At 53.4% G+C, this 22,704-nt stretch overlaps 12 protein-coding genes across 12 annotated transcripts; 6 read left to right on the top strand and 6 right to left on the bottom strand.

Annotated features, from left to right (window-relative positions):
• Positions 1 to 213: 213 nt before the first annotated feature.
• SNOG_16105 (hypothetical protein) lies at positions 214 to 3,171 on the bottom strand (the record flags this gene model as incomplete). Its single annotated transcript, XM_001806180.1, is given in 3 exon segments — positions 214 to 955; positions 973 to 2,134; positions 2,388 to 3,171. 3 exon segments carry the CDS (start codon positions 3,169 to 3,171, stop codon positions 214 to 216), a joined length of 2,688 nt encoding a protein of 895 aa, XP_001806232.1.
• Positions 3,172 to 3,637: 466 nt separating this feature from the next.
• Positions 3,638 to 4,273, bottom strand: SNOG_16103 (hypothetical protein; the record flags this gene model as incomplete). The annotated part of the gene is made up of 5 exons (XM_001806179.1): positions 3,638 to 3,727; positions 3,780 to 3,844; positions 3,886 to 3,962; positions 4,017 to 4,181; positions 4,233 to 4,273. 5 exons carry the CDS (start codon positions 4,271 to 4,273, stop codon positions 3,638 to 3,640), a joined length of 438 nt encoding a protein of 145 aa, XP_001806231.1.
• SNOG_16102 (hypothetical protein) lies at positions 4,197 to 6,901 on the top strand (the record flags this gene model as incomplete). The annotated part of the gene is made up of 4 exons (XM_001806178.1): positions 4,197 to 4,320; positions 4,480 to 4,581; positions 4,854 to 5,707; positions 5,831 to 6,901. The coding sequence occupies 4 exons, from the start codon at positions 4,197 to 4,199 to the stop codon at positions 6,899 to 6,901; spliced, it is 2,151 nt and encodes a 716-aa protein (XP_001806230.1).
• A 60-nt stretch (positions 6,902 to 6,961) lies between these two features.
• On the bottom strand, positions 6,962 to 8,185 carry SNOG_16101 (hypothetical protein; the record flags this gene model as incomplete). The annotated part of the gene is made up of 1 exon (XM_001806177.1): positions 6,962 to 8,185. One exon carries the CDS (start codon positions 8,183 to 8,185, stop codon positions 6,962 to 6,964), a length of 1,224 nt encoding a protein of 407 aa, XP_001806229.1.
• A 276-nt stretch (positions 8,186 to 8,461) lies between these two features.
• SNOG_16100 (hypothetical protein) lies at positions 8,462 to 10,460 on the bottom strand. The gene is made up of 2 exons (XM_001806176.1): positions 9,062 to 10,460; positions 8,462 to 8,980 (listed from the first exon to the last, which is right to left on the bottom strand). Exons 1-2 carry the CDS (start codon positions 10,436 to 10,438, stop codon positions 8,555 to 8,557), a joined length of 1,803 nt encoding a protein of 600 aa, XP_001806228.1. The 5' UTR covers positions 10,439 to 10,460; the 3' UTR covers positions 8,462 to 8,554.
• A 710-nt stretch (positions 10,461 to 11,170) lies between these two features.
• On the bottom strand, positions 11,171 to 12,022 carry SNOG_16099 (hypothetical protein; the record flags this gene model as incomplete). Its single annotated transcript, XM_001806175.1, has 2 exons — positions 11,171 to 11,808; positions 11,974 to 12,022. 2 exons carry the CDS (start codon positions 12,020 to 12,022, stop codon positions 11,171 to 11,173), a joined length of 687 nt encoding a protein of 228 aa, XP_001806227.1.
• Positions 12,023 to 12,543: 521 nt separating this feature from the next.
• SNOG_16098 (hypothetical protein) lies at positions 12,544 to 13,073 on the top strand (the record flags this gene model as incomplete). Its single annotated transcript, XM_001806174.1, has 2 exons — positions 12,544 to 12,591; positions 12,804 to 13,073. The coding sequence occupies 2 exons, from the start codon at positions 12,544 to 12,546 to the stop codon at positions 13,071 to 13,073; spliced, it is 318 nt and encodes a 105-aa protein (XP_001806226.1).
• A 488-nt stretch (positions 13,074 to 13,561) lies between these two features.
• On the top strand, positions 13,562 to 13,808 carry SNOG_16097 (hypothetical protein; the record flags this gene model as incomplete). The annotated part of the gene is made up of 2 exons (XM_001806173.1): positions 13,562 to 13,685; positions 13,720 to 13,808. 2 exons carry the CDS (start codon positions 13,562 to 13,564, stop codon positions 13,806 to 13,808), a joined length of 213 nt encoding a protein of 70 aa, XP_001806225.1.
• Positions 13,809 to 14,305: 497 nt separating this feature from the next.
• Positions 14,306 to 16,682, top strand: SNOG_16096 (hypothetical protein; the record flags this gene model as incomplete). The annotated part of the gene is made up of 2 exons (XM_001806172.1): positions 14,306 to 15,279; positions 15,346 to 16,682. 2 exons carry the CDS (start codon positions 14,306 to 14,308, stop codon positions 16,331 to 16,333), a joined length of 1,962 nt encoding a protein of 653 aa, XP_001806224.1. The 3' UTR covers positions 16,334 to 16,682.
• Positions 16,683 to 17,009: 327 nt separating this feature from the next.
• On the top strand, positions 17,010 to 18,139 carry SNOG_16095 (hypothetical protein; the record flags this gene model as incomplete). Its single annotated transcript, XM_001806171.1, has 3 exons — positions 17,010 to 17,332; positions 17,398 to 17,554; positions 17,618 to 18,139. The coding sequence occupies 3 exons, from the start codon at positions 17,010 to 17,012 to the stop codon at positions 18,137 to 18,139; spliced, it is 1,002 nt and encodes a 333-aa protein (XP_001806223.1).
• Positions 18,140 to 19,169: 1,030 nt separating this feature from the next.
• Positions 19,170 to 21,063, bottom strand: SNOG_16094 (hypothetical protein; the record flags this gene model as incomplete). Its single annotated transcript, XM_001806170.1, has 5 exons — positions 19,170 to 19,298; positions 19,467 to 20,348; positions 20,411 to 20,494; positions 20,623 to 20,836; positions 20,867 to 21,063. The coding sequence occupies 5 exons, from the start codon at positions 21,061 to 21,063 to the stop codon at positions 19,170 to 19,172; spliced, it is 1,506 nt and encodes a 501-aa protein (XP_001806222.1).
• Positions 21,064 to 22,136: 1,073 nt separating this feature from the next.
• SNOG_16093 (hypothetical protein) lies at positions 22,137 to 22,690 on the top strand (the record flags this gene model as incomplete). Its single annotated transcript, XM_001806169.1, has 2 exons — positions 22,137 to 22,391; positions 22,574 to 22,690. 2 exons carry the CDS (start codon positions 22,137 to 22,139, stop codon positions 22,688 to 22,690), a joined length of 372 nt encoding a protein of 123 aa, XP_001806221.1.
• Positions 22,691 to 22,704: the final 14 nt, after the last annotated feature.

The raw sequence follows: 22,704 nt of genomic DNA, 5'->3' as shown, positions 1-22,704 counted from the left end.
TGCACGCTGCACGCTGCACGCGGGCCACTATCGGAGCTTCCCTGAGTCAATCACCGAGCCAATGGCATTTCGTGTCTTCGACCATCATCCGCCACCTCCGCGTCCGCCGCATTAGTCCGTCCAAACCTTCACTTGCGTCGTCCTTAGCACCAAACAGTCCCCGGACAATGCGCAGGCGGGGCAGCCGAGCATCCCGTGCTTGCAAAAGTCGCCTCATCCGACGACCCTGAACCAGGGCTGCTTGTCGCCGTATTGCCCGTATAGCGGATCCGCACAGACGAAAGGCACCTCGACGGTTCCCCTGAAGACACTCATTGGCGGTATCGCTCCATCGTTCAGCTTCATGTCTGCCATCTTTTCGTTCGGCACTGGCATCAGCACTCCACATTCCCAATTTCGAATATTGAGGCTGCCCGTTTGACCACTCTTCAGCACCTTTTGCGCGCCCCAAGCCGACTCAGACATGTTCGCCGAGCCAACATATACCCACGCAAAAGGTCGGCCATCATTCTTGATGCCTCGCACGAACAGTAGCTTGTTGTGCGATAGCATCCCTCGTCGGGTTGAGTCATAGTTACGAAGACACTCGCGTGGGAATGTTGCAGCATTGTAGTAATGGCTGCTCAGCGAGATGATACCACCGCAGTCCGGGCCACCTATGCTGTTTTGAACGGCATCGTCCGTTGGAAAGTAGATACGAAAGTGTCTTCGTACTTGTGAGACCGCAGAGGTGGTGGTCAGAGGCTTGCCCTGTGCTGCGAGATATATGCGCTGCAAAAAGTTATCGTTGATGGCACCCAGAGAAGCGGAAGCATAGTCTAGCTCAATCTCCTTCACATCATCCAAATGCACGTCTCGGATAGCTTTCGCAAGCCCAGGAAGACCTGTAGACAGCTGCTGCTGCTCGCCTTTGTGTACTCCACCGCTGGTGCATGTTATTGACTGCTCCTCTAAGCTGCATAAAAGACTTACATGGCATGAACAAAAGCCAGATGATCTGTCTGAGTGAAGTCGAACTTGAGCACGCCTTCAATCACTTTCTTGTCAAGTTCTTGCTTCTCCAGAAAGCATACCAACTCTTTGCCGAACGTCGTCAAGTCCTGCTTCTTCCCCATAACTCCATCGCTTCTTCGTGGCAAGTCCACCAAAAACAATGAATTTTCCATGACTCCGGGCTGCCAATTGTTGACCTTGTCGCCCCAGTCCATAGGAGTCATGTTTGCGGTGGGTACGACAAGACGCAATTTGTCCCTGCCAAATAGTAGCATGAATTTGCTATGCATGCTGTGTATGAGACCGCCCATAGGCGGGAAATGGATCCTCAAATTCGGGATGCCAGCATCTTCCATCTCGCGTACCCATCGTTGCTGTACATCTTGGCTCTTGGCATTCATAATCCAGATTTGCTTGACTTTGAGTGGACTAAGCTTCTTATTGAGCCATTCCGAATCCCACATGAATGAGCTAACCACTGCAATATTGACGCTCTCGGCCTGCAACACTTCGTCGATGGTAATGTCGTTTGTACGTGGAAACCCGGTGGCAAAAGTACGCTTGATTGCTCCTCGAGGGTATTGCAATTCCCTGCCATGTTTCGGATTAGAGTCGAAGGTGGTCGGTTGCCTGCTCTGAGCCGGAGCTGTGCTCGCAATCTGCTTGTGCGGCTGGTCTGGTGAAGGGTCTCGTTTTCTCTTGCCGCATCTTGCGAGGCGCGCTTCTTCCATGGCTTTTCGGTCCAGACCTGACAGTCCCATTTGGCCACTCGGTGCTGCAGAGCCAGACGCGGTGCGTGTCGTTGGCAGACTTGGTATTTCATGGCTCGCTCTTTGTTCTGACAAAGTGGTGTGTGATTGACTTTGCGTTTTGGGTGGTCTTGGGCTGCTGGACTTCCGGCACTCTTGGAGCGACATTGCAATCGCTCGGCGCATATCGTCGTCTTCCTCTTCTGTATCAGATGTGAGATCAACCGCCTCGTTGTTCGCTCCTAGGCGATCCGCATCTTTCGGTGGGCTCTGCTGCATGGACAACGCCAGAGCTAATTTGAGGTCTTCTTCATCACGGTCAGAATATGATGCCATGCCAAATAAGGTCGAGAAGTTGTTGTTGTTGTTTGTATAAAAGAAGTCTTGGTCTGCTGTCGAAGAGCGAGCAGGCCTAAGCGAGGTGGGTGTGCATGCAAGCACGAACCCTTGACAACGCGACACCACGTGCTTACCCAGGTAAGTGGGGGCCAAGACCCACATGTGCACCCATTGAGCCCCATGGAATGGTCAGTGTTACTTATCGTTACTCATCATTATGGGATGGCCAAGGGAGGTGAAAGTTTGATCTGATTGGAGTACAAGGCATCGACACTTAGGAGGATTTATCACTCGAAGCAAACCCACCCCTAACCTTTCGTCCGTCTCCAAGCACCACTTCAGTCTGTCTGACGTGATATAAGACAACTAGGTATGCCAGATCTGCTATAACCCAAGTGACCATCATCAAAACCACGATAGGAATGACCACGTAGCCATGCGCTTCCGGCCACATCCACCAACAGTACGCGTAGTTCATGTTGAGGCCAGCTAAGCTTCCAACGAATCTCGTGAGCCAGATGCCATATGAAGACCCGCCGCTGTTGCCTCTAATGATGATTTGGGCGAGAGACATTACACTCAGGACAACCTGGTCGACAAGCGCGGTCCAAAACCCCAACTCATCCGCATCAATACCTCTAATACCCTTGTACGCCTTGCCATCTTTCGGATTCACAGGATCCGCCGGGTTCAGCCACCAGATGCTTAGGGAGTACAGCGCAATGCACCACCATGCCAACATGCCCGCGAAAATCTTTCCAATGTTCTTGCCTACTGCTGGTGCGTGCCGCCACTCATTTGCGCCATACTGGACAACAGCATACACGAGTCCGAGATCTATAAGCATCCATAGGCCAAACACGGCCTTCTCACGAGCCGCGTCGGCGACGAAGATAGAGAAGATAATCTCCCATGCGAAATTGAAGGCTAAGGAGAATATGGGCATCGCGTATGTGCGGTCGCGGATCGATTGACGCGTCATGAGGATGTAGCAGATGGTGTAGCCGATCCCGCCCGTGCCGAGGAGGGCATCATTGATGACGAAAAGCGAAGGGTCGACATGGGCAGGAACGAAGAATTGCTTCGCCATGATTGTACCAAGCGTGCTGGAAGCAGAGCTGACAGCCGTTGTTTGAAGAAGCAGAAGCACGTGGACGGAAAGCGCGGCTGGAGGTGCGCAGTGTGGGAGGCAGTTAGCTATGTACCATATGTACGTTATAACGGCCCGATCATGGGATTCAAGTCAGCATTTAGCTCGGGTGAGGTGGCAGCCAGAGGTCTTGGGCAGACAGTTGGCACATGCAACACGCAAGCGCGCTATCCACGTTCCAGTGTTTACTGTGGTTACAGGCAAGTTACAGGCAAAAGTAGTGGGGTGGGTCAGCCAAGAGCCGTCGATCAGGTCGGATTTCGGTCATCCTGTTTTATCTCTATTGCTAAGATTTCACTAATATACTCTGATCTAATTGGTTCTTCTGCTCAATGCTAAGGTTACTAAGCTTATATAACCAGATAGCCCATTGTAATTTCCGATCCCTGCTTCCTGATCCACCCCACTACTTTTGCCTGTTACCACAGTACGCCTGGCCAAGGTTACCGAGGAAGTTGCAGATCATAATCTTATGTAAGCAATCGCAAGCTTGAACCTATCAAACATTCTGCATGGATCTACAAAGCAATGAGACGTGCATCACGTACAGTAGAGGGTATGTGATCATACAGCGAGTTCTTGCATTGCAAGCTATGCTTTCCCTTGAGAAGTACTACCCACCATGTAGCGTCGAAACGAACATTATGTGATCACCTTTCTGTAGCTCGTACTTATCCTCGCCCTCCAGTTCCCAGTCCGCCTCATTTATGAGTACAAGAATGCCTGGCCGGCTATGTTGATGTTGTGATTAGGGCATTGACAGTGCTCAGATTTGGTCGACTTACACAGTATCATCTAATACGAACAGCTCTTTGCGCGTGTCCTTCATGACATTATCGCACAAATATCGTACAAGAAAAGCGACATTTGCTGGTGCGCCCGATTCGTCTTTCTCGGGTACAGAGAGGGCGTACTTCTTTTGGTTGCCGAAGAGAATCTCAAGGCCTCCGCTGTACATCGTCAGCATGGAATTATTGCGCAAGGTGCAGGAGCGCACGAACCTGAACTCAATCGTTATCGGGACGCCACCATCGTTGGACATTTCTGATTTCACGCTGTCGGGAATCGGCGAGGTGGTGTCATTGGCATGTACTTCGCTTGATGAATGAAAGTATCACCCCTAGTCCGCTTAAGGCAATCTAGGCGAGACGCCAAAGAAATGTCAGTGATGACCTATGGTAAATCGAGCTCCGCAACAGCAACCTGCGGAGATCAGAATGGACATTACACCCGCGTTTCTTTCCGTAGGCGGAAATCGTAACCCCGCAGCCGCAGATTGGGACGAAGACGGGCTACAATTGTTGGCTTTTGGTGCCGACAACTCGATCGCTCTCTGGGATCCTCAGGCAAGTCAGCCCTGCCAACCGCCCAGCGTGGTCTAATATCAGGAAAGGATGCAGACTTACGTGGTGTCCGAGCCACATTGAATGGCCATACTAAGCCTGTCAATGCTGTCAAGTTCTTTCCGACAGCATCTCCGGACGTTTCTATTCTTCTCAGTGGTTCTGCGGACAGCTCCCTGCGGCTATGGCGCGCTCGACGCGAACAACCCTTTACTTTCGAATGTTTGAAGGTCGCATCCGAGCACTTAGGTCCCATCACCCGGATATCTACCCTCCCAGGATCAGATACCTTTGCGACTGGTGCATCGGATGGCACAGTAAAGATATGGAAGCTCGTTCACGATGCCACGTACAGTTCTGTCGATGTTGAACTGGTCCAAAACATCACTCTCTCCCCAAATTACTTCCCATTAAACCTTGCGCTAGCCCATTTGGATGATCAATCAATCATTCTAGCAGCCGCAGGTACTCGGAGCACTATCCAGATCTTCGTTTCTCACCATGCCGAATTCCAGCTTTCTGCCACTCTGACTGGACACGAGGGTTGGATTCGCGCCCTAGCATTTACAAGAGAGGTTTCGAATGATTCCAGCGATCTGCTGCTGGTGTCAGCAAGTCAGGACAAGTACATACGTCTCTGGAGAATACACCGTGGCAACGAGCTCCCTGCCGCAAGTAGCGCTCTCAATGACCCCTCTCTCGGTGGCCTTGGCAAGTCACTTTCGAACAAGGCACATTGGATAGAGTCACGGGCTTCAAAATTCTCGGTGACTTTTGAAGCGTTACTGCTCGGACATGAAGACTGGATTTACACAGCTTCCTGGCGACACCGAGATGGCAAGCTACAACTGCTCTCAACATCCGAAGATAATTCTCTTGCTATCTGGGAGAGTGATCCTACATCGGGTATCTGGATATGCACTACAAGACTCGGGGAGATCAGCGCGCAGAAGGGCTCGACAAGCGCCACAGGAAGTGCCGGTGGACTCTGGATCGGACTTTGGTCGCCAGACAGTAATTCCATCGTAGCCCTTGGACGCACCGGTAGCTGGAGGAAGTGGTCCTACTCCATCACACAAGACACGTGGACGCAAGAAGTCGCCATAACAGGGCATGTTCGAGAAGTCAAGGGGGTCTGTTGGTCCCGAGATGGCGCGTATTTCATAACGACTGGCTCAGATCAGACTACAAGACTGCACGCGCAGTGGAATAGAGAACATCATCTCGCATCGTGGCATGAATTTTCCCGGCCTCAGATCCACGGTTACGATCTTAATTGCATCGACGCCATCTCCACCTCGCAATTCATCTCTGGGGCGGATGAGAAGCTGCTGCGCGTGTTTGATGAGCCCAAAGGAGTTGCAGCGATGCTCAAAAGGCTATGCGATATTCAAATCACGAATACCGGTAGCGAGCTGCCTGATGCGGCGAACATCCCAGTCCTAGGCCTCTCGAACAAAGCCATCCAAGCGGTGGATGACAGCCTGCCTATCGAAGACGGAGACGACGACGAACGTGAAACCGTAGATCCCGCATCTATAATTCGAAAATCGACTCTTAACTTCAGTCACCCACCATTCGAGGATCACCTAGCAAGACATCTGCTCTGGCCTGAGACCGAGAAGCTGTATGGCCACGGCTACGAGATCTCGGCGGTAGCAGTTAGCCGAGACGGCAGTCTCGTTGCGACGGCCTGTCGCGCGAGCTCGATAGACCACGCAGTCATACGTCTCTACGATACCAAAGACTGGTTGGAAGTGAAGCCGCCCCTAAGAGCACATTCGCTCACGGTGACCGCATTGCAGTTTTCTCCAGACGATAAGTATCTCCTGAGCGTCGGTCGAGATAGGCAGTGGGTCATTTGGGAGCGTGGCGCCGAGGCTTCGCAGTACACCCTCAAGCATTCAAACCCCAAAGGACATACTCGAATGATATTGGATGCATCTTGGACACCGCTTGAGCAGCCAACTTTCATGACAGCTGGGAGAGACAAGTCGATCAAGACTTGGCAAGTTACAGACGCAGATGTACAGCTCAAGGGTACAGCAACCGTTGGATCTGCGGTCACGGCTGTGGCGTGTAGTAGCCAGCTGCATCAGGGCAGCGTCCTCTTCGCCTTTGCTACCGATAATGGTGAGATCGGAATATGTAAGGCTGCTACCGATGCACTGGACAAGGTGGATATCACGATGATCAAATCGGAGCTCTGTCCGGCAAAGACTGTCAACCAGCTGGTGTGGAGGCCAGCTAGGACACAAGATCAACAGCAGGTCGCAGTCGTGAGTGACGACACGTCGATGCGGCTGTATGATATCAAGGCAGTCTAAAATCGATTCAAGATAACATCTTGAGTTTGCATACATACAAGTTCCACGTCTCTCAGTGCCCTACAAGCGACTAACAAACCCACTGCGGTCCATCTTAACCAGATACTCCTTTCCAATATCCTCAACTTTCGTTACCCCGGCAAGGCCCATGCACAATTTGATCTCATCGCTCAACAACTTCAAACACAACTCTACACCCTCTTGTCCTTTGTATGCCAATCCCCAGAGCACAGGTCGGCCAACCCATACAAAATCTGCACCAAGTGCAAGAGCTTTGAACACGTCTGTACCATGTCTTATACCACCGTCTACATGTACAGGAATCTTCTTCGATTGCGATCGTACCGCTTGTGCGACTTCGGGTAATGCGTCAATGGTTGCGAGCGCGCCGTTGAGTTGGCGACCGCCGTGATTGGAAACTACGATGCCATCGACCCCGTGGTGGCAGGCTAGAAGGGCGTCTTCGCCTGTCGCAATGCCTTTTACCCATACCTCCATTTCCGGGTGGCATTGTTCTTTCAGCCACGCTATGTCGCGCTCCCAGCAGAGAGTGGGATTGGGCGCATGTGTGTGGAATGTAATCGGTCCTGTCGGGGGCGTTCGTTTGGACTTGCTGCTGTCTTGCCCACTTCCATTCCGTTCTTCAGTAGCTTCTGTGTCCCTGTCTTTAATTTCAACTTCATCTTCGCCGCCATCTTCCTGGTTGAAGTTTGCGACTTTCAAGTGTTTCGGCAGCGTAAACTGGTTACGGATTTCGAGATTTCTTCGTCCCAGCACAGGTGTGTCAACCGTCAAGAATGCAGCTTTGTACCCAGCTTTCTTTGCCCTTTGGATCAGTCTTTGGCTCTGGCCTCTGTCCTCAAACAGATACAATTGCAACGCTCCAGGATGTTCAGGCCCCAATGCTCCCTTAACATCTTCCAAACTCGTTGTACTAAAGCTGCTCAAACCCATGACTATGCCCATGTTCTTGCACGCTCGTGCTGTCGCAAGCTCACCCTCTGAGTGTGCAAGACCTTGCATAGCGGTCGGCGCCACTCCTATAGGGACGGTGTTCTTGTGGCCAAAGATTGGGACGCTCGTGTCGACAGAAGATATATCTCGTAATACGCGCGGCCTGATGCGATATTTCTGGTATGCGGATATGTTCTCTGCCAAGGTGGAACCCGAGTCTGCGCCCTCGTTGTAGTAGTCGCGCGTTTGCTTGTCCATTCGCTCGGCGGCTAACTTTTGGAGCTCATTGATCGTCAAGCAATTGAGATCGTGAGCCTTGGAGATCGCCATGGCTGGGTATGTAGAATGGAGGTGCGTTTATCTGTCAAATAGTATCAAATGCAGAGGAAGATGAGGAGAGGAGAACTCTAGGTAAGGATAGAGGTGGAATGAACATGGCACTTTTTACAATTACGCGACCATCTTTGATGCTCGGCTATTTACTGATGATGACGATATAGACGGATGTGGCTTGTCGATCTCTTCCCCATGTCCGAACATAGGTGGGGCAAGGGGCTAACAAAGTCATCCTGCAAGCGACACGGCACACGACTAATAAGGAGGCTTGGACAACAATTCTCAAGCTTGTAGAATTTACTCGTAACTCCCTTCGAAGATAGACATTGGCCCTCTCAGATACGAACATCGCCTTGTGTTTGCTTACGACACCTGTCTCCGACTCTCAATGAAGTCAACAAAGTCAAAGAAGCTCTTCTTGTATCGCCTCTCTTGAGTTGTACGGTTCACCGTCTGGATGCCGAATTGCTGGTCGTAATCGCCAAACTCCCAATTGTCCGCCCATGACCAAGCAAAGGCACCAATGAACTCTACACCGTCCTCCCAAATCGCCTTCAAGCCTTCATTGAGATATGACTGGTAGTAAAGCGAGCGTGGGCTATCAAACTCTTGATCCTTTTGTGTTTTCAGCGCCTCTCCGAAGACTGGAAAGCCGAATTCAGTCACGGCAACAGGGGCTCTGAACGTGTTATATAGGTAATTCAAGTATGTTCGGAAATATGCGGGTGTCAGGTATACGTAAGACTGGCTGCGGTAGCCTATATTCCAGCCTGTGGTGGTCTCTGTACTCTGCGTGACGCAATAAGGTTGCAGTGGATGGCTACTATTGGTAGCACAAGTTGTGATAGTGTCGTTGGGAGGCGGGCTCACAACAGTCGCTGTGTATGGCTGAATGGAGAAGAAGTCTGCTGTACCGTTGATGTACTCCAGATCTTCTTTGGACAACGGAACGTGGTCAGCGATTGTTGAAGTATACGATTCCGGGTAGTCTTGACCGAGGAAGATGGGATTGGCGAAGGTTGCTAGCTGAAAGGAATTGAAGTGATTCGCCGCGTCCACGTCTGATTGATTATTGGGGTTTTTAGGCACACCAAAATTGTCGTTGAAAGTGAGCGAGACCTTTCCGGTGCCCTTGATCTCGTTGCGGTAAAAGTGATATAATCTCGCATGCGCCTTGATAACCGCGTCGATGGACTTGCCATTACGTGCACCTAACAGAGGTTCGTTGAAAGTCCACCAGATTGGCACACGGTCGGCGAAATGGGTCATGACGATTTTGCCATAGTGAACGAAGGCGTCTTCGAATGATACGTTCTGATAAGAGCGCTGGAAGCCGGCATCAATGTAGCCGATTCCTCCTGTACCAGGCTTGATATTAATGTTGGAGATATTGCCACCATAAAACTGCAGAGGAGTATCTGTGTGGTGGAGAACAACTGCTGGCTGCATGCCTTTCTCGAGAACGAAGTTGATTAAATCGTCGTAATGAGCCAGGCCTTGCTGATTGACTGGAGTGCCTGGGAGCACGAAAGGAAGGATGCGACCCCAAGGGATCGAAAATCGATAGTACTGCACGCCCATAGATGCAATACGCTCTATGTCCTGCTTATAGAGATAATAGTTCTCATTGGCGATGAAGTTATCGGCACGTCCAGGTGAAAGTAGAGTGGTGACATCTGTATGAACTGGGCATCGACCCTCGTCTGCAACTGCACCTTCAATCTGGGTTGCGGAAGCTGCTACACCGAGCATAAAGTCAACTGGAAACTTGTAGCAGGTTTGGGCGCTGAAAACTTCAGGGGGAGGCAGAATCAGCTCGCTAGTCGGCACAGGCTTGGGCGAAACGGTCGTTGAATATATTCCCCGCGTAAAGTTGACCCATGGCACGGTGTTCCAGAGAGCACTCCAGGATGCATTCCCGTACGGGTTACCAACATCTGTAGCCGTAGCGTTGGCCGACGGATACCAATTGCCCCATTGCGTGGTTGTGAGATTGGGCACAAGTTTGCTGAGTGACGCATATGGTGCTGCGTGTGTCTTTGTGACAGTGGGAGCCGGGCGAGAAGTTGCAGTGCGCACAGTTTCGGTTTGCGTGAAGCTGAATGGCTGGAAGAAGTATGAAGGCTGGGCAGTCGCGTAGCTGTTGTTTGCTGAGCATCCAGGCTGTGAAGTAGTTCCATTGGCCGGAGCGTAGACTTGCTGGGCCGCAGCCACCGTACATCCAACGATAATAGCGTACGGCTTCATGTTTGCGTTGCAAGCTGTACTGGCAGGAGCCAGACGGGCTCAAGCCATTTATGTAGTTCCGACCATCAGATTGTGGCGCACATCGTCTTCAACTTCGGTACAATGTCGGTACGAGAATGGATTTCTACGTCCGCCATGGGTGAGGAACAAGTATTTCGTGGTCATCGTTGCCTTGTACGATGGCCACTAAGCTTCCTGGGGTTGTAGTGTGGGGAAAGGACTTCGATCGGCCGAGAACGGACGAGCCGGGAACTTGTTCGGCAGCATCATGCGGGGTACATACAACACTCCATCCCCGGAAACTACGGACTATTCTCTTTTCTGGGCCGCGCTTCGAGTTTGCTCGCGAAGCAGACGGCTGCAATGACGTAGCATGGCATGAGCAACGACGCTAAGCTGACTCAGTCAACATCATCTTGAAAAAGGTGGCGCGAAGTCGGCGAAAGCAAAGCAGTGTGTTAAAGTGCGAAAAATTTAAGGGACGACCGTAACAGGTCTTCCATTGGGGCATGCTATCCATGAACCAGATGCCGACTATATGTAGACTAGCAAGAATAAACCAGAGACGTGTCTGAGCGAACTGTGAGCGCTTGCAGGATTTGGAGGCGAATTATGACCCGAAGGAAACTATGACCGGTGAGCGGCAGATGAGTGAGAAGGGCCTACTAGGAAGAGTCAATAGCAACGAGGGGTCAAATTCCGCTTTTCTTGTATGAAGGTCGCCAATATCAACTAATTCTCTTCCTTTTCTCCGTCTACCCATATATCAACCATCTCGTTGTAAAAGCACAAATGCCCAGCGACGGGCGCGCTCTCGGGCGTCGGGTACCTGTAGTACCAGACTATGTCTTTGTATATCTTTCCGTTCACTTTGACGTGGTAATAGTTCGCCCTGCCCTTGTACGGACACAAGGATGCCATATCGCTGGGCACAAGATACTCCCACTTTACGCTCGTGGGTGGCAAGTAATACCTCGTCCGCAATGTCGTCTCTAGGAGGAACAAAGGGTTCGGTGTTTCAGCAAGTGTGATACCATCAATGGCAACTTTAACACTACGCGTGGATTGCAGAATGTCGATGCGCTTATAAGGATCTTTTGGGTGGCAGAATATGGGCACGTCTTCTTCAAACCATTGGTCTATCGCTCTGAAATCAACTTTGACCAGGTCCTTGAGGGTGCTCGTGCTGAAAATAACGACGCGATCGGTGCTATGGGTTCCAATAGTCAAGCGGCCCAGGTGAGCGGCGCCTTTGGTGCCGTCTATTGAGCCTAGCCTTTCGAGACTCGCATCCGAGGTAAAGCATGAAACTGGCACGTAAAACCTGTCACCATCAGACTGAGGGTAGCTTGCTTGTGCAGTTTGACTGACTGGGGATAATTCGGATGTTCCCAGACATGACATGCCTTGGTGGTATCGAATGCGTATTTACCGTTGAATAGACCTCGCACACGTCTAGGGGTATGTTGAGATTTGTGTGGACCATCTGCAACGAGCTTCTGTGCAAGCCTCACGAGACTACATGTATCAGTAACCATGCTGCTCAAGAGAGCGGGATCGCACAAACTCGGTGGTATTAGACATAGTACGTTGTTGCGGGATTGGTGTAAAGAATCGCTTCAGACGGTTCACAGCGCGCATCCGATTGTACACAAAAAGCAGAGTATTCTGGAGTAAGATGGCACAGTGGTAACGTCAGAAAGTGATGATGCACACGGGCGTGGATGACGGTCAGCGGGGTCGACTTAGCTGAGAAGAGTTTAGCTCCGTGTAAGCTAGTTGAATGTACGAAGTACCATGTTCTTTTGCACGACAACAATTATACCAAGTCCTGTGAGGCTGTACTGCTGGTGCAATGAGGTTCTGAAGATGTCTTGGATTGTACAGAGTAACGCAAGTAGACCTTCAGTCTCTCCAGCTCATCACCTTGCCGTGACATTGCGGACGAGACACGTCGAATAGGCGGGCTACTAGCATCCTCCATGGTATGCTCGTGGAGCGGGTCCTTTCGTAAAGTTGCAGGTCTGTGGGCAATGTACACCATACGTGCATTGAATAAGACGCCCACCTTGAGAGCACGACATGCTTGATGACATACGAGAACCATGTCGTGCCAGGCAGGCATGGCAGTGGGCGACATGGAGGGTGCTCGGGTGCAATAAGATTATCATAGACACAGCAGGTGAACGAGCTGTGTGACGTCGGGAGGAGAGCGGGCTCGCGACGAGAGTCGCAGGAGATGTCGATGTGAAATGGAGGACGAAGAAACACGCAGCAGCCCTACCAACGCTGATGATGCTCGGGATAAACCGAGCCCCAGAATTCATCAAATTCCAATTAGTGACAGGATGCTAACTTTATCAAGCTGCGACTCACTGAAACGGTAGTCGGTGGCGGAGCTGAAGGGCAGTCTCGGCACGCGGCCGGGTCCTTTTTCGTCGGCTGGGCAGGGGTAGCTCGAGCGGAATCCGATCCAGACGAACATGCGCCCGACAACATCAACGCACGAGGCGCAGAAGCAGAAGCAGAAGCAGAAGCAGAAGCAGAAACTACGAATACGACGCCACCAAGAAAGATTGCAAAAAGCGACTGCTCGAAGCAGCTTTGCGTTCGAACAGGGACATGTCGATGTTGATCATCGCATTAGATGGACGGTTCATCAGGCCCTCCAGATAGCGGTTGCGGCGAAGAAGGACCGCTGCCGCTCGCCGCGAGAGAGGGATGCCTGATTCACGCAAGCATGTCGCTTGCTGTGTCTTGTCCGACCTCAACCTCGTGTCTGCAGAGCTCACACCACCGGCTCGTGCTCGGAGCGCCCATTCGCGTGGCATTCTGCTCAACGCCATCGCTCGCTTCTTGCTTTGCTAGTAGCCCGCCACCACAGAGACAACTCGCCGGTACCTTCGTTCGCGTCCTGGGCGACGACGACCAAGGACGGCTTGGATATACTTCATCTCGCAACCCGAGTATAGCTGTCCGTGTCGATGATTTGTTTACCCGCAGAGAGGGCAGGGTCTGTTTGTGGAAAGCATCCTAGCATCCAATGTTCTTGGTAGTTTCAGCCCCACCCGGACTACTTCTAGCTGGGTGGTGGGAAAATCGGCTCAATGCTGCAGCTCGACCATGGCCTTCCGACCAGATGCGCACGCCACTTGCTCGTCGCCTGCACGGAGAGCATTCTGCCAGCAGCGTTTGCACCACGCCGTATTGCCGTCTTCGTTGCAGCCCTACAGCACAAGAGACATGGGTAGGCTTCTGTGCGGAACGTCTCCACAAACCAGTAGAGACGAAGCACCCGTCTCAGGGGTCGCCATGCCCTAACCGCGCACCAATTCCCACATCCAGCACCAGCCAGCCTGCTCTAGGCTAAGGGGCGTTCGATAGATCTGCAATTGCCGAGTGCTGGCTGCCCTAAATAGATGTTTTCCTCGCGAAGGCTTGTATGCCCAGTCCGCTAGACATATGTCGGCCGTGTCATGCATGGCGCCGCTGCCTCGGGGCGGTATTATATGTATTGGGAAGCAGCCGCCTGGACTTTGCTCTCCACGAGTTATCGTCCTGATCCTCTGTACCTCTTCACCAATTCGTTGGGGTCCAACTCAACCCTTGGAAGTCACATCTGACTTCTGTACATTCGCTTTTCCACAGTCTCTCGCTACACTACGTTTAATATGCGTACTTTTACATTAATAGGCCTTACGGCCGCTTTTGCCAACCACGTTTACGCCGCCTGCTCCTCCAACACCAAGATCGATGACTTCTCCAAAAAGTCAAGCAGTCTGAACAACTTTGGTGAATGGACTAGTGGTATGTACCCAATCATCCGAACCGCCGCACGGTTCCTGACAGTCTGCAGACGATGGATCTATGAGCTCCATATCCGCGAGCAATGGAGTGCTCAGCTTCAAGCCCAAGTCCAGCTCATACTTTTACGAGACGTTCCCTTGCCAGGCTGCCAGCAGCAACGGACTGAGCGGCCTCCAGTTCAACATCAAGGGCCCCGCCAAGGGTTCCCTGGTCGTCGAGCTCCAGACCAAGACAGCTTGCTCCGATGCAAGCTACAAGTCGTACTACTACCAACTCACTGGATTGACTGGCAACACTCAGACCGTCACCATTCCTTTCAGCAGCTTCGCTGGCGCCAATGGAAACGCCGTCACTGGTATCGTCTGGTCTGGTTTCTCTTCCACTACCACTACGTGGCAGATGAGTGCCATTGACTTTGCATGCTCTGCTTCTTCTGGTGGCGCCCCCAGCTCCACCAAGGCCGCAGCCAGCTCTGTCGCCCCTTCGGCCAGCAAGGCCGCCTCCTCTGCCGCTCCCTCTGCAACCAGGGCTACTAGCGCCAGCGTTCCTGCCTCGCGCAGCACCATGGTGACGGTTTCGTCCGCCGCTGCAGCTTCTGGTACCTGCGCTCCTCTGCTCATCGATGACTGGATCTCCCAGTCTCGTCTTACCTTCTTGTTCTACAACGCCTTTAACTACCCTACCTCGACCGATGGCACTGTAAAGTCCATTACAGTCGGAAAGCCTTCACCCAACCATGTCGAAATTGTTCCCAATGGCAGCAACTCTTACTTCTACAGTCAGTTTCCCTGCGTCAATGCTAAGAACAAGTATGGCGGTATTTCTCTGCGCATCAGGGCTCCCAAAGGTGCCACTCTCTCAGTGCAGCTTGACTCTTCCAACAACTGCGACCCCGTTAATGCCGTTTCCACGTTCAAGTCTTCTGCAGATCTCGGTTGGAGCTTTGATGGCACCGAGAAACTCTACCTGATTCCCTTCTCCAAGTTTGGCAACACTCTCAACGTGGAGAAGCTTACGACGAATTCTGTTCTCCGGCTTCTCAACCACTTTTGACTTCGGCCCCCATGGCTTTCTACTGCGGTGAGACGGGTGAATACAAGGGTTCCACCTGTTGAGGGTGGCTCTGGCTCCCAGACTACCATTGCCGCACCCGCCAACACCGCCGCGGCCACCCTTGTCGTTGACAAGTTCGCCAACGCTGACTCCAACGCTCTCGGCAACTGGCACGGTGGCGACGAGGGCATGACTCTCAAGTACAACGGCGGAAAGCTCACCATCACCTCCAGCGATGCTGACTACTCCTTCTACACCCAAGTCTCTGGCTCCTGCAGCGACTACAGCAAGTACAAGGGCTCTTACCTTCACATTGCGTACTCTGGAAACACCAAGTTCACCGTCGCTCTTCAGCAGCACAACAAGGGTTGCAATGCCGATGTTGCTCCTTTCCCGGAGACATGGGACTCTGCTGAGGTTTCCCGCTATGCTAAGGACGGCAACATCTACATTCCCATGAGCCATTTCAATGTCGACTTCTCCCGCGTCATTGGCTTCGCATTCAAGGGTTTCTACTCTGCCGATCCTGTCACCCTCTCTGTCGTTGAGATTGTGCCCTCTGTTCCCGCTGGTTTCGGCATCCCACCCAAGGACGAGACTGGTAACCTGGTCTTCTCCTGCAAGCGCCCCAACTCATTCGCTTTTGCCATCGACGATGGTGTACCAGGTCTCGCCCAGGAAGTTCTCAAGATCATCCGCGGACAGGAGAACATCAAGGTCACCTTCTTCACCGTCGGCGCTCCCCTCCTCGACGCAGGCACGAACCTCACCAACGTGTACAAGGAGATGCAAGCCGCTGGCCACCAACTTGCCCTACACTCCTTCACTCACCCCAAGATGGAGTCGCTTCCCGACTACGCCGCTATCGACTGGGAGTACAACGAGGACATCAAGGCCATGAAGTCCCAGTTCAACGGTTACACCACGCCTTACTTCCGCCCTCCTTTTGGTAACGAGGGTGCGCGCATGCGCTCCCGTCTTGTAAAGGCTGTCGGCAGCAAGGCTACCATCACCAACTGGTTCGGTCGATGTTGAGGACTGGGTTGTGGGCTGAGACCAACACGCCTGAGCAGCAGAAGGTTGCTTTCCAGCGTGATGTCAACAAGGGTGGTAACCTGGTGGTGTTGCACTACCTGTACCCATCCACTGTGAGCTACCTCCGGGAGTTCATCCAGATTGCCAAGAAGACTGGCAAGGACCTCATGCGTGTTGACCAGTGTATGGAGGACCCTGATGCGCCTCCCTATGTCAAGTCGACTTAGGATTGAAGGTGCTGGCTGAGGCGTGGAATGGATGATTTGTAACGTGACACAGATGGATTGTAATTATTATGAGCCTTTGACCATGAGGTTCGGACTACCAAAATCGATTTGTTTGAAATGTCGAGATGCAATGGCCATGCTCTAAATCGTGATAGTGTAGCCTAGCCGCAAACGTGAACAAGTCTTGAACATGAGGCTGTCCATTGTTCTCACATGTTTTGAGGCCCGACTTGATCGAGTTGTATGACATATCTGGGTCAATGGAAAGCATTCTATACACTGTGGCGGGTGCATGTCGATGTGCAAGGGGAGTAGGGAGCGATCAGAGTGGAGCCGGTCAACTTAGGCCGCGGGAGTGCAGCTTGGCGCCAGGAATTTCGCCATGTGCAGCATCAACACCACGACGAGGAAGGGAACTGACGCGTAGACGGCCACGCACCATCACAGCCATGCCGCCCCGGTTACAGGCCACGCGCCTCGCACTATCGCTGCTCTCGATATCGCCCCGGACCACGGCTGCTGCCTCCATCGCCCCGTTCCTCGTGCCGGCCCAGCAACGATGCGCATCCATTCTCTCGTCGCTGTCAGACAACAAGGGCGCCTATAACAAGAAGATCCGCCGCGGCCGTGGCCCGGCGTCAGGCAAGGGAAAGACGGGTGGCAGAGGCCAAAAGGGTCAGCATGCGCACGGAAAGGTGCCGGCAGGCTTCGAGGGAGGACAGACGCCGCAGTCCATCACGAACCCGGAGAGGGGGAGGGGAAAGTACAATCCGTACGTCGAATGAGATGCAGAGATGCATGTGTTGAGATACAGTGAAGAGTGCTGACACGGGCCAGCTTCAAGGTGGAAATGTCGCCCATCAACCTCGACCGCATACAGTCGTGGATCGACCAGGGCCGCCTGGATCCCTCCAAGCCCATCACAATCAAGGACTTGCACAGGTCACGCTGTCTGCACGGCGTCAAGCGTCACGGCGTGAAGCTGCTGGCACGAGTGCGTTGGCTCCCTCCGCTCCAACGACGGATATGGCGACCATGGCTAATACACACGTGACAGAACCCCGAGCAATTGACCTCAGCCATCCACATTGTTGTTTCCCGCGCCTCCGCCGAAGCCATCGAACGCATCGAGGCTCTCGGCGGCTCCGTGACCACGCGCTTCTACTCCCCCACATCCATCAAGCGCGTGCTGCGCGGCGACTCCCACCCCACCATATCCATTCAGTCCTCCTCCGACCTCATCAGCCTCGCCTCCGCGTCGACTCCCCAACTCCTCACCTCACCCATCCTCTCGTCCCTCCAGTCCGCCACCGCAAGCGATGCCGCGAAGAAGGAAGCCATGGCCGCTCTGCTGAAGAAGCTCGGCGAAAAGTACAAGTACAGATTGCCCGACGCCACGGCGAGAAAGGACATTGAGTACTACCGCGACCCGGCGCACAGAGGATATCTGAGCTACACCGTCAAGCAGGGAGAGAGCCCGAGTCTGTTCTTCAAGCCCCCGGGTGAGGCCAAGGACAGGAAGAAGCAGAGTGCGAGAAGAGATGCCGCCAAGGCCAGTGCGGACAACAAGCTGTTCTAGCATCCATGTCCAATTTCTGTATTGACACGGCGTGTATGATACGGTACCGAGATAGATGACGGCCAATATATTTCTTGTCAATCACCATCACTAGCATCTCGTATTGCCTTGTGCCTCTTCCCAACAGCGAACAGACCACTAGTCTGCCTAGAATTGTCAAATCCCAATCTGCCCACCAAGAGTCCGAGAGCCAAGTTACCCCGTGCTGACTTTCGGCCTTCGCACCTCGAAACGCTCTCCACCGTGGAACAATATAGGACCATCTATTTCCCGGGCGTTCCCCAACAAGTCCGTCCAGTCAGTCGGTTGCACATGCCCCACGACTACCATTGGTCCGGCAACTTTCTCACCACCACATTTCCAGAGACACTGGAAACCTTGCACCATGAATGATCATCACAAATAATTGGTCCCCGAAGTCAGTCTTCGCATCTACCCAACAAAAGGCCCGAACTCTGACCCCGGAGCGCGAACCACCTCGCTTAGCTCAAACCAATCAACCGCCTTCCGTTGCCGTCATTGAAATAAACGTCACAGTAATCATCACATCATGCGGAACCTTACAACAAGTGGAGTCACTTATCCATTGCCAAGCTCAAGGTCAGCATCTCGAATGCAGGCCAAAAGGCCCTAGTTTAGTCCTTCATTTTTATGATCGGGGGCTCATCATCGCTATTATTGTACTAGCCCTTCCTCCCGATGCCCGACTTTGCAAAATCTTGCCTGTTGTACCAAGCCGATGTGACTGCGTGCTCAACGTCAGGCTAACAGATCCCATTCCAATATCCACAAGGACCCGACGTGGGTCCCGTTGATTAGTGTACATGAACGCCAAAAAATGCTCTCAACTATGATACCCGAATAGCCGTCTCAAGTCAATTGAGTGCTGTCATGGCTCCCAGAATACGCCATCAAATGCAATGCACGCTCAAACGCAGCAGATAGAATGTGACGTCAAAAGAAAGAACTGGGGTTCACAAAAGATCCCCATGGTGTGCAAGTCGATACATGAAAGAGAATGTGCCATCTTTCACCGAAAGATGGGTTGTTGGGGGATGGGCAGCTGGTTGAACTGATTCGTCTCGGGCCACGCATTGCGGTCCATGTACGGCAGGAGGCCTGCGCGGCGCTCAGTGTTGGGGCGACCCAGGGGTTGATACTGCATTTGGTTGTATCCGATGTTTTGTGCCGGATTGTGCATCGACGTCGGCGGTGGGGGTACGAGAAGGGTATGGACACCACGAACAGGTCGATAAGGCGATTGCCGCTGATTCAGGAAATGTGATGGAGACAGCTGCCTTGAAGCCGATGTTGGGTATGCGCTAACCGGAGAGGAACCAGCAGAAGGCGGATACGGGCTCATCTGGCGGGACGAAGAAGTGGGAGTGTAGTTGTTGGAGAACGGAGGCGCAGGCATGGATGTTGGAGTGCCAATAGGTTGTTGCCATTGAACAGGGGGAGGGTACACCATAGCCATCGAACGGGCACCGGGTCCGGGGAGTGGCAGTTCTGACCAATTCTTTCCCTGTGCAGGCTGCATTGGCTGTGGTGCAGGGATCGACAAGCTGGGCAGTGGTGGCAGACGATTGACTGAAGGTGGAACCTCGAAAGACCTGTTCACTGGTGTTTGCAGCGTTGGAATGGGAGGAGCATTGCCATAAGGGCCAGGGGCAAAGCCGTGAGCTTGGCGTTTGAACGATTGCTCAGCGCCGTAGTCAGCGCTGCGTTTGCGCACGATTGGACCAAGTTCAGGCAGGGAGCCAATTGGAGACACTGTGGTTGATGTCGCCTGAGGCTGCAACAGAGGTGTGTTGGAAAACGCAGCATGGTTCGGTGAGTACATCATTGCGGTCGGAGGTGATGTTTGTTGGGCGGTTGGTGGTGACGGGACGAAGTTGTGCGGCACAGCTAGAGAAGGAGTCGGGGGGCCGACAGGGCTGATGGTGCCTGAAGCTGGAATGCGCGAAGCCTTGTCGAAGAAGGTTCCAAACTTGCCCAAGACAGTGTGCCACTCTTCCCACCTCTCCTTCGATGTGAACAGGCTGTATCTCATGTTGCTCAAGAACTCGACTTCCATGATGTGCACCTCTTGCACCGAGATGCCCGAGACCTCTGCCCACGTCTTGTTAGTGTAGGTGTTGTCGTCCAAAAACTTGTTGCCAAGCATGAGCGCTACGGTCAATAGTCGATATTCGCTACCAGGCTTGCCCTTGACGTGTGGGGTTGGTGAGTTTCAGCCTGTAGATGAAAAGCAAGGCGAGCAGGATTTACGTTCTGGGCGACCTGCGTGGTTGTGAGGATGGTGGCTACCCATTTCTTGAAACCGATCGTGGGGTGTGCATCGGGCACGAGGGGCTGTATGGCGTGTGGTGACGAGTCTGGATCGAGGACTTGCTTGAGTGTGGTTGAGCTTTCGAACCAAAATAGGCACGTAATCTGGACATGTCAGCCTTGGCACTGAATTGCTCCCTCACGAAACTTACCTCGTCTGCGAGTTGAGGCAAGCCCTCTTGCGGAGTGCTGATGGTTGGGGGTATCCGCAAGTTGGGCGAAATAGACCACTTCTTGCGTGGTGTGTGGGTGACGTTCTTGTGGCGGCTGCTGGGCCTGGCGTTGCGGACTGGGGCTTCGTGGAGCAGCCACAGACCTCGAGTTTCCGATGGCGGGTAGTTGGTAACCATACTGATGGCCAGCACCCTGATTAGGTGGCAGTGAGACTACCCTCACTGTCCGAGCCTGGAAGGTCTGGGGGGTGTGAGGGGCGCTCTCTGGACGTGATCGTGACCGGTGGCCATGCGAGGCATTGGGAGCTGCATGGTGGAGTCCAGCTTGGACATGGAGCGGGAGGAGGAGGCGTAGAAGTCGAAGGGAGGCTCCCGGGGCAGAGCGTGAGGCATTGGGCGAGGGAGCTGTAGCTCGAGCATGTGGACGACGGTGCAGGCAGGTCGGGCGACGGTGAGGGAGGTGAGGACGGCGGCGTGCTCACGGTGAGGCGGCGGGCATGGGCGGACTATTGGGTGTGGTGGTGTTTGCACGCTGCGGGCCTTCACTGCATTGCGTGATGCAAGAGTGAGTGCGTGGACGGGTGGTGAAGTCGAGTCAAGCAAGGAGACGGCAGGAGGTTGTTGACAGGCAGCGGTGCAAATATGTGGTGATGCAACGTCGTTTCCGGGGGCGGGCGGTGGAGGCAGCTGGCTATGTACAGAGAAGACGTGAAGACATGAAGCAACGAAAGGGTGAAGGGTGCACAGAAAGGCAGAAAGGAAAACGCCGGCACGATGGGCACGATGGTGGTGGTGAATGCTGATACTATGCTCGGTCAGGCTGGATTGATTGTTACTACGCGGCAGCGGAATTGTGGATGGTGGATGTGGAGCGCTGGACTACACACCAGCATGGTAGCCGTGGTTCGGTCCGTTTGTTGCTAAGTGAACAGTCAAGTAGTACAAGTAGACGTTCGTACGGTAGTCGGTACATAATTCATTGAGGCGGCATCGTTTCCAGGGGTGGCAGACCTAGAGAAGACTGATACATGCAAGTTCTGACATCAACCGACCGCGCCTGCACCTACGCATGCTTAGCTCCCTGGCGCGCACGGACGCCAGAGACACGGGCGTTGCAAGCGTAATCGTGGTCGACAATCCCGGCATCGTCTTGTCGCTCAAACATCCAAGCACGCCTTTGCAGCCAGGAGCCGCGCTGCGTTCGCTCGCGCCCGCTTGCTGCGTAATGCTATGCAAGACTGAAGACTGAAGACTGAAGACTGAAGACTGAAGATGGAACATGGAAGGTTGATGCAGCTGGCGGAGCAGTTAGTGGCACTGTTAGTTAGGAGTGCTTGCTCATCAGCCACCAGCTCAGCCCTCGCCGGACGCGACGACACGACAAAGGCAAAAGCAGCGGGTCAGAGGGCTCTGGCGATGGATGGCGCTCCATAATCAAATCCTAATCCCATGGCCAGATGGCCAGTGTCGCAGTGTCCCCGTGTCGCGGTGCCATGCCCGAAGCGGCGCAGCTGGTCACTCACACCCTCATTGGTCGGCTGCGCGGAGAGGACCCCCACCGCACGTCGACGCTCCGAAGCCTGTCTGCTACCGCGGTGGGACACTCAATCCAGGCAGAAACGATAGCGCTGGCGGGCCTCAATGCTCGTCAATTCTCTGCACCCAGCACCCAGCACCACCACCCACCCACCACCCATGCCGTGTGCCCGCTCCCCGGACCAGTGCCGTCGCCAGATGAGATTGTCGCTGTGAGTCCCCTTACGCACACGGCCACCACCGGCCCCAGCCAAGGCGGACCACGACTACGACCATGACCATGAGGACACCGCACTCCCTCCGTGCCTGCTACTGGCCACACGCAGCCTGTAGGTAAGCCGCTCGCGTTAGCCACACGCAGCGCGACAGATAGCGTCGTGCACACTTGATGCAGCTCGACGGCGGACCAGAATCATCAGACACACAGACACAGGCCGCCCGGTCTGGAAGAGCATTTCACGCGACCACAATTCCGCTCATGCCGTGTTTGACTGTGCACCCCCTCCGCTGAGTGGCTCCGGCACC

Source organism: Parastagonospora nodorum (assembly GCF_000146915.1).
Source record: "Parastagonospora nodorum SN15 chromosome Unknown scaffold_43, whole genome shotgun sequence".
Lineage (NCBI taxonomy): Eukaryota > Fungi > Ascomycota > Dothideomycetes > Pleosporales > Phaeosphaeriaceae > Parastagonospora > Parastagonospora nodorum.
The sequence above is the reverse complement of the archived record's forward strand: the minus strand, read 5'-3'. Positions and strand labels throughout refer to the sequence as shown.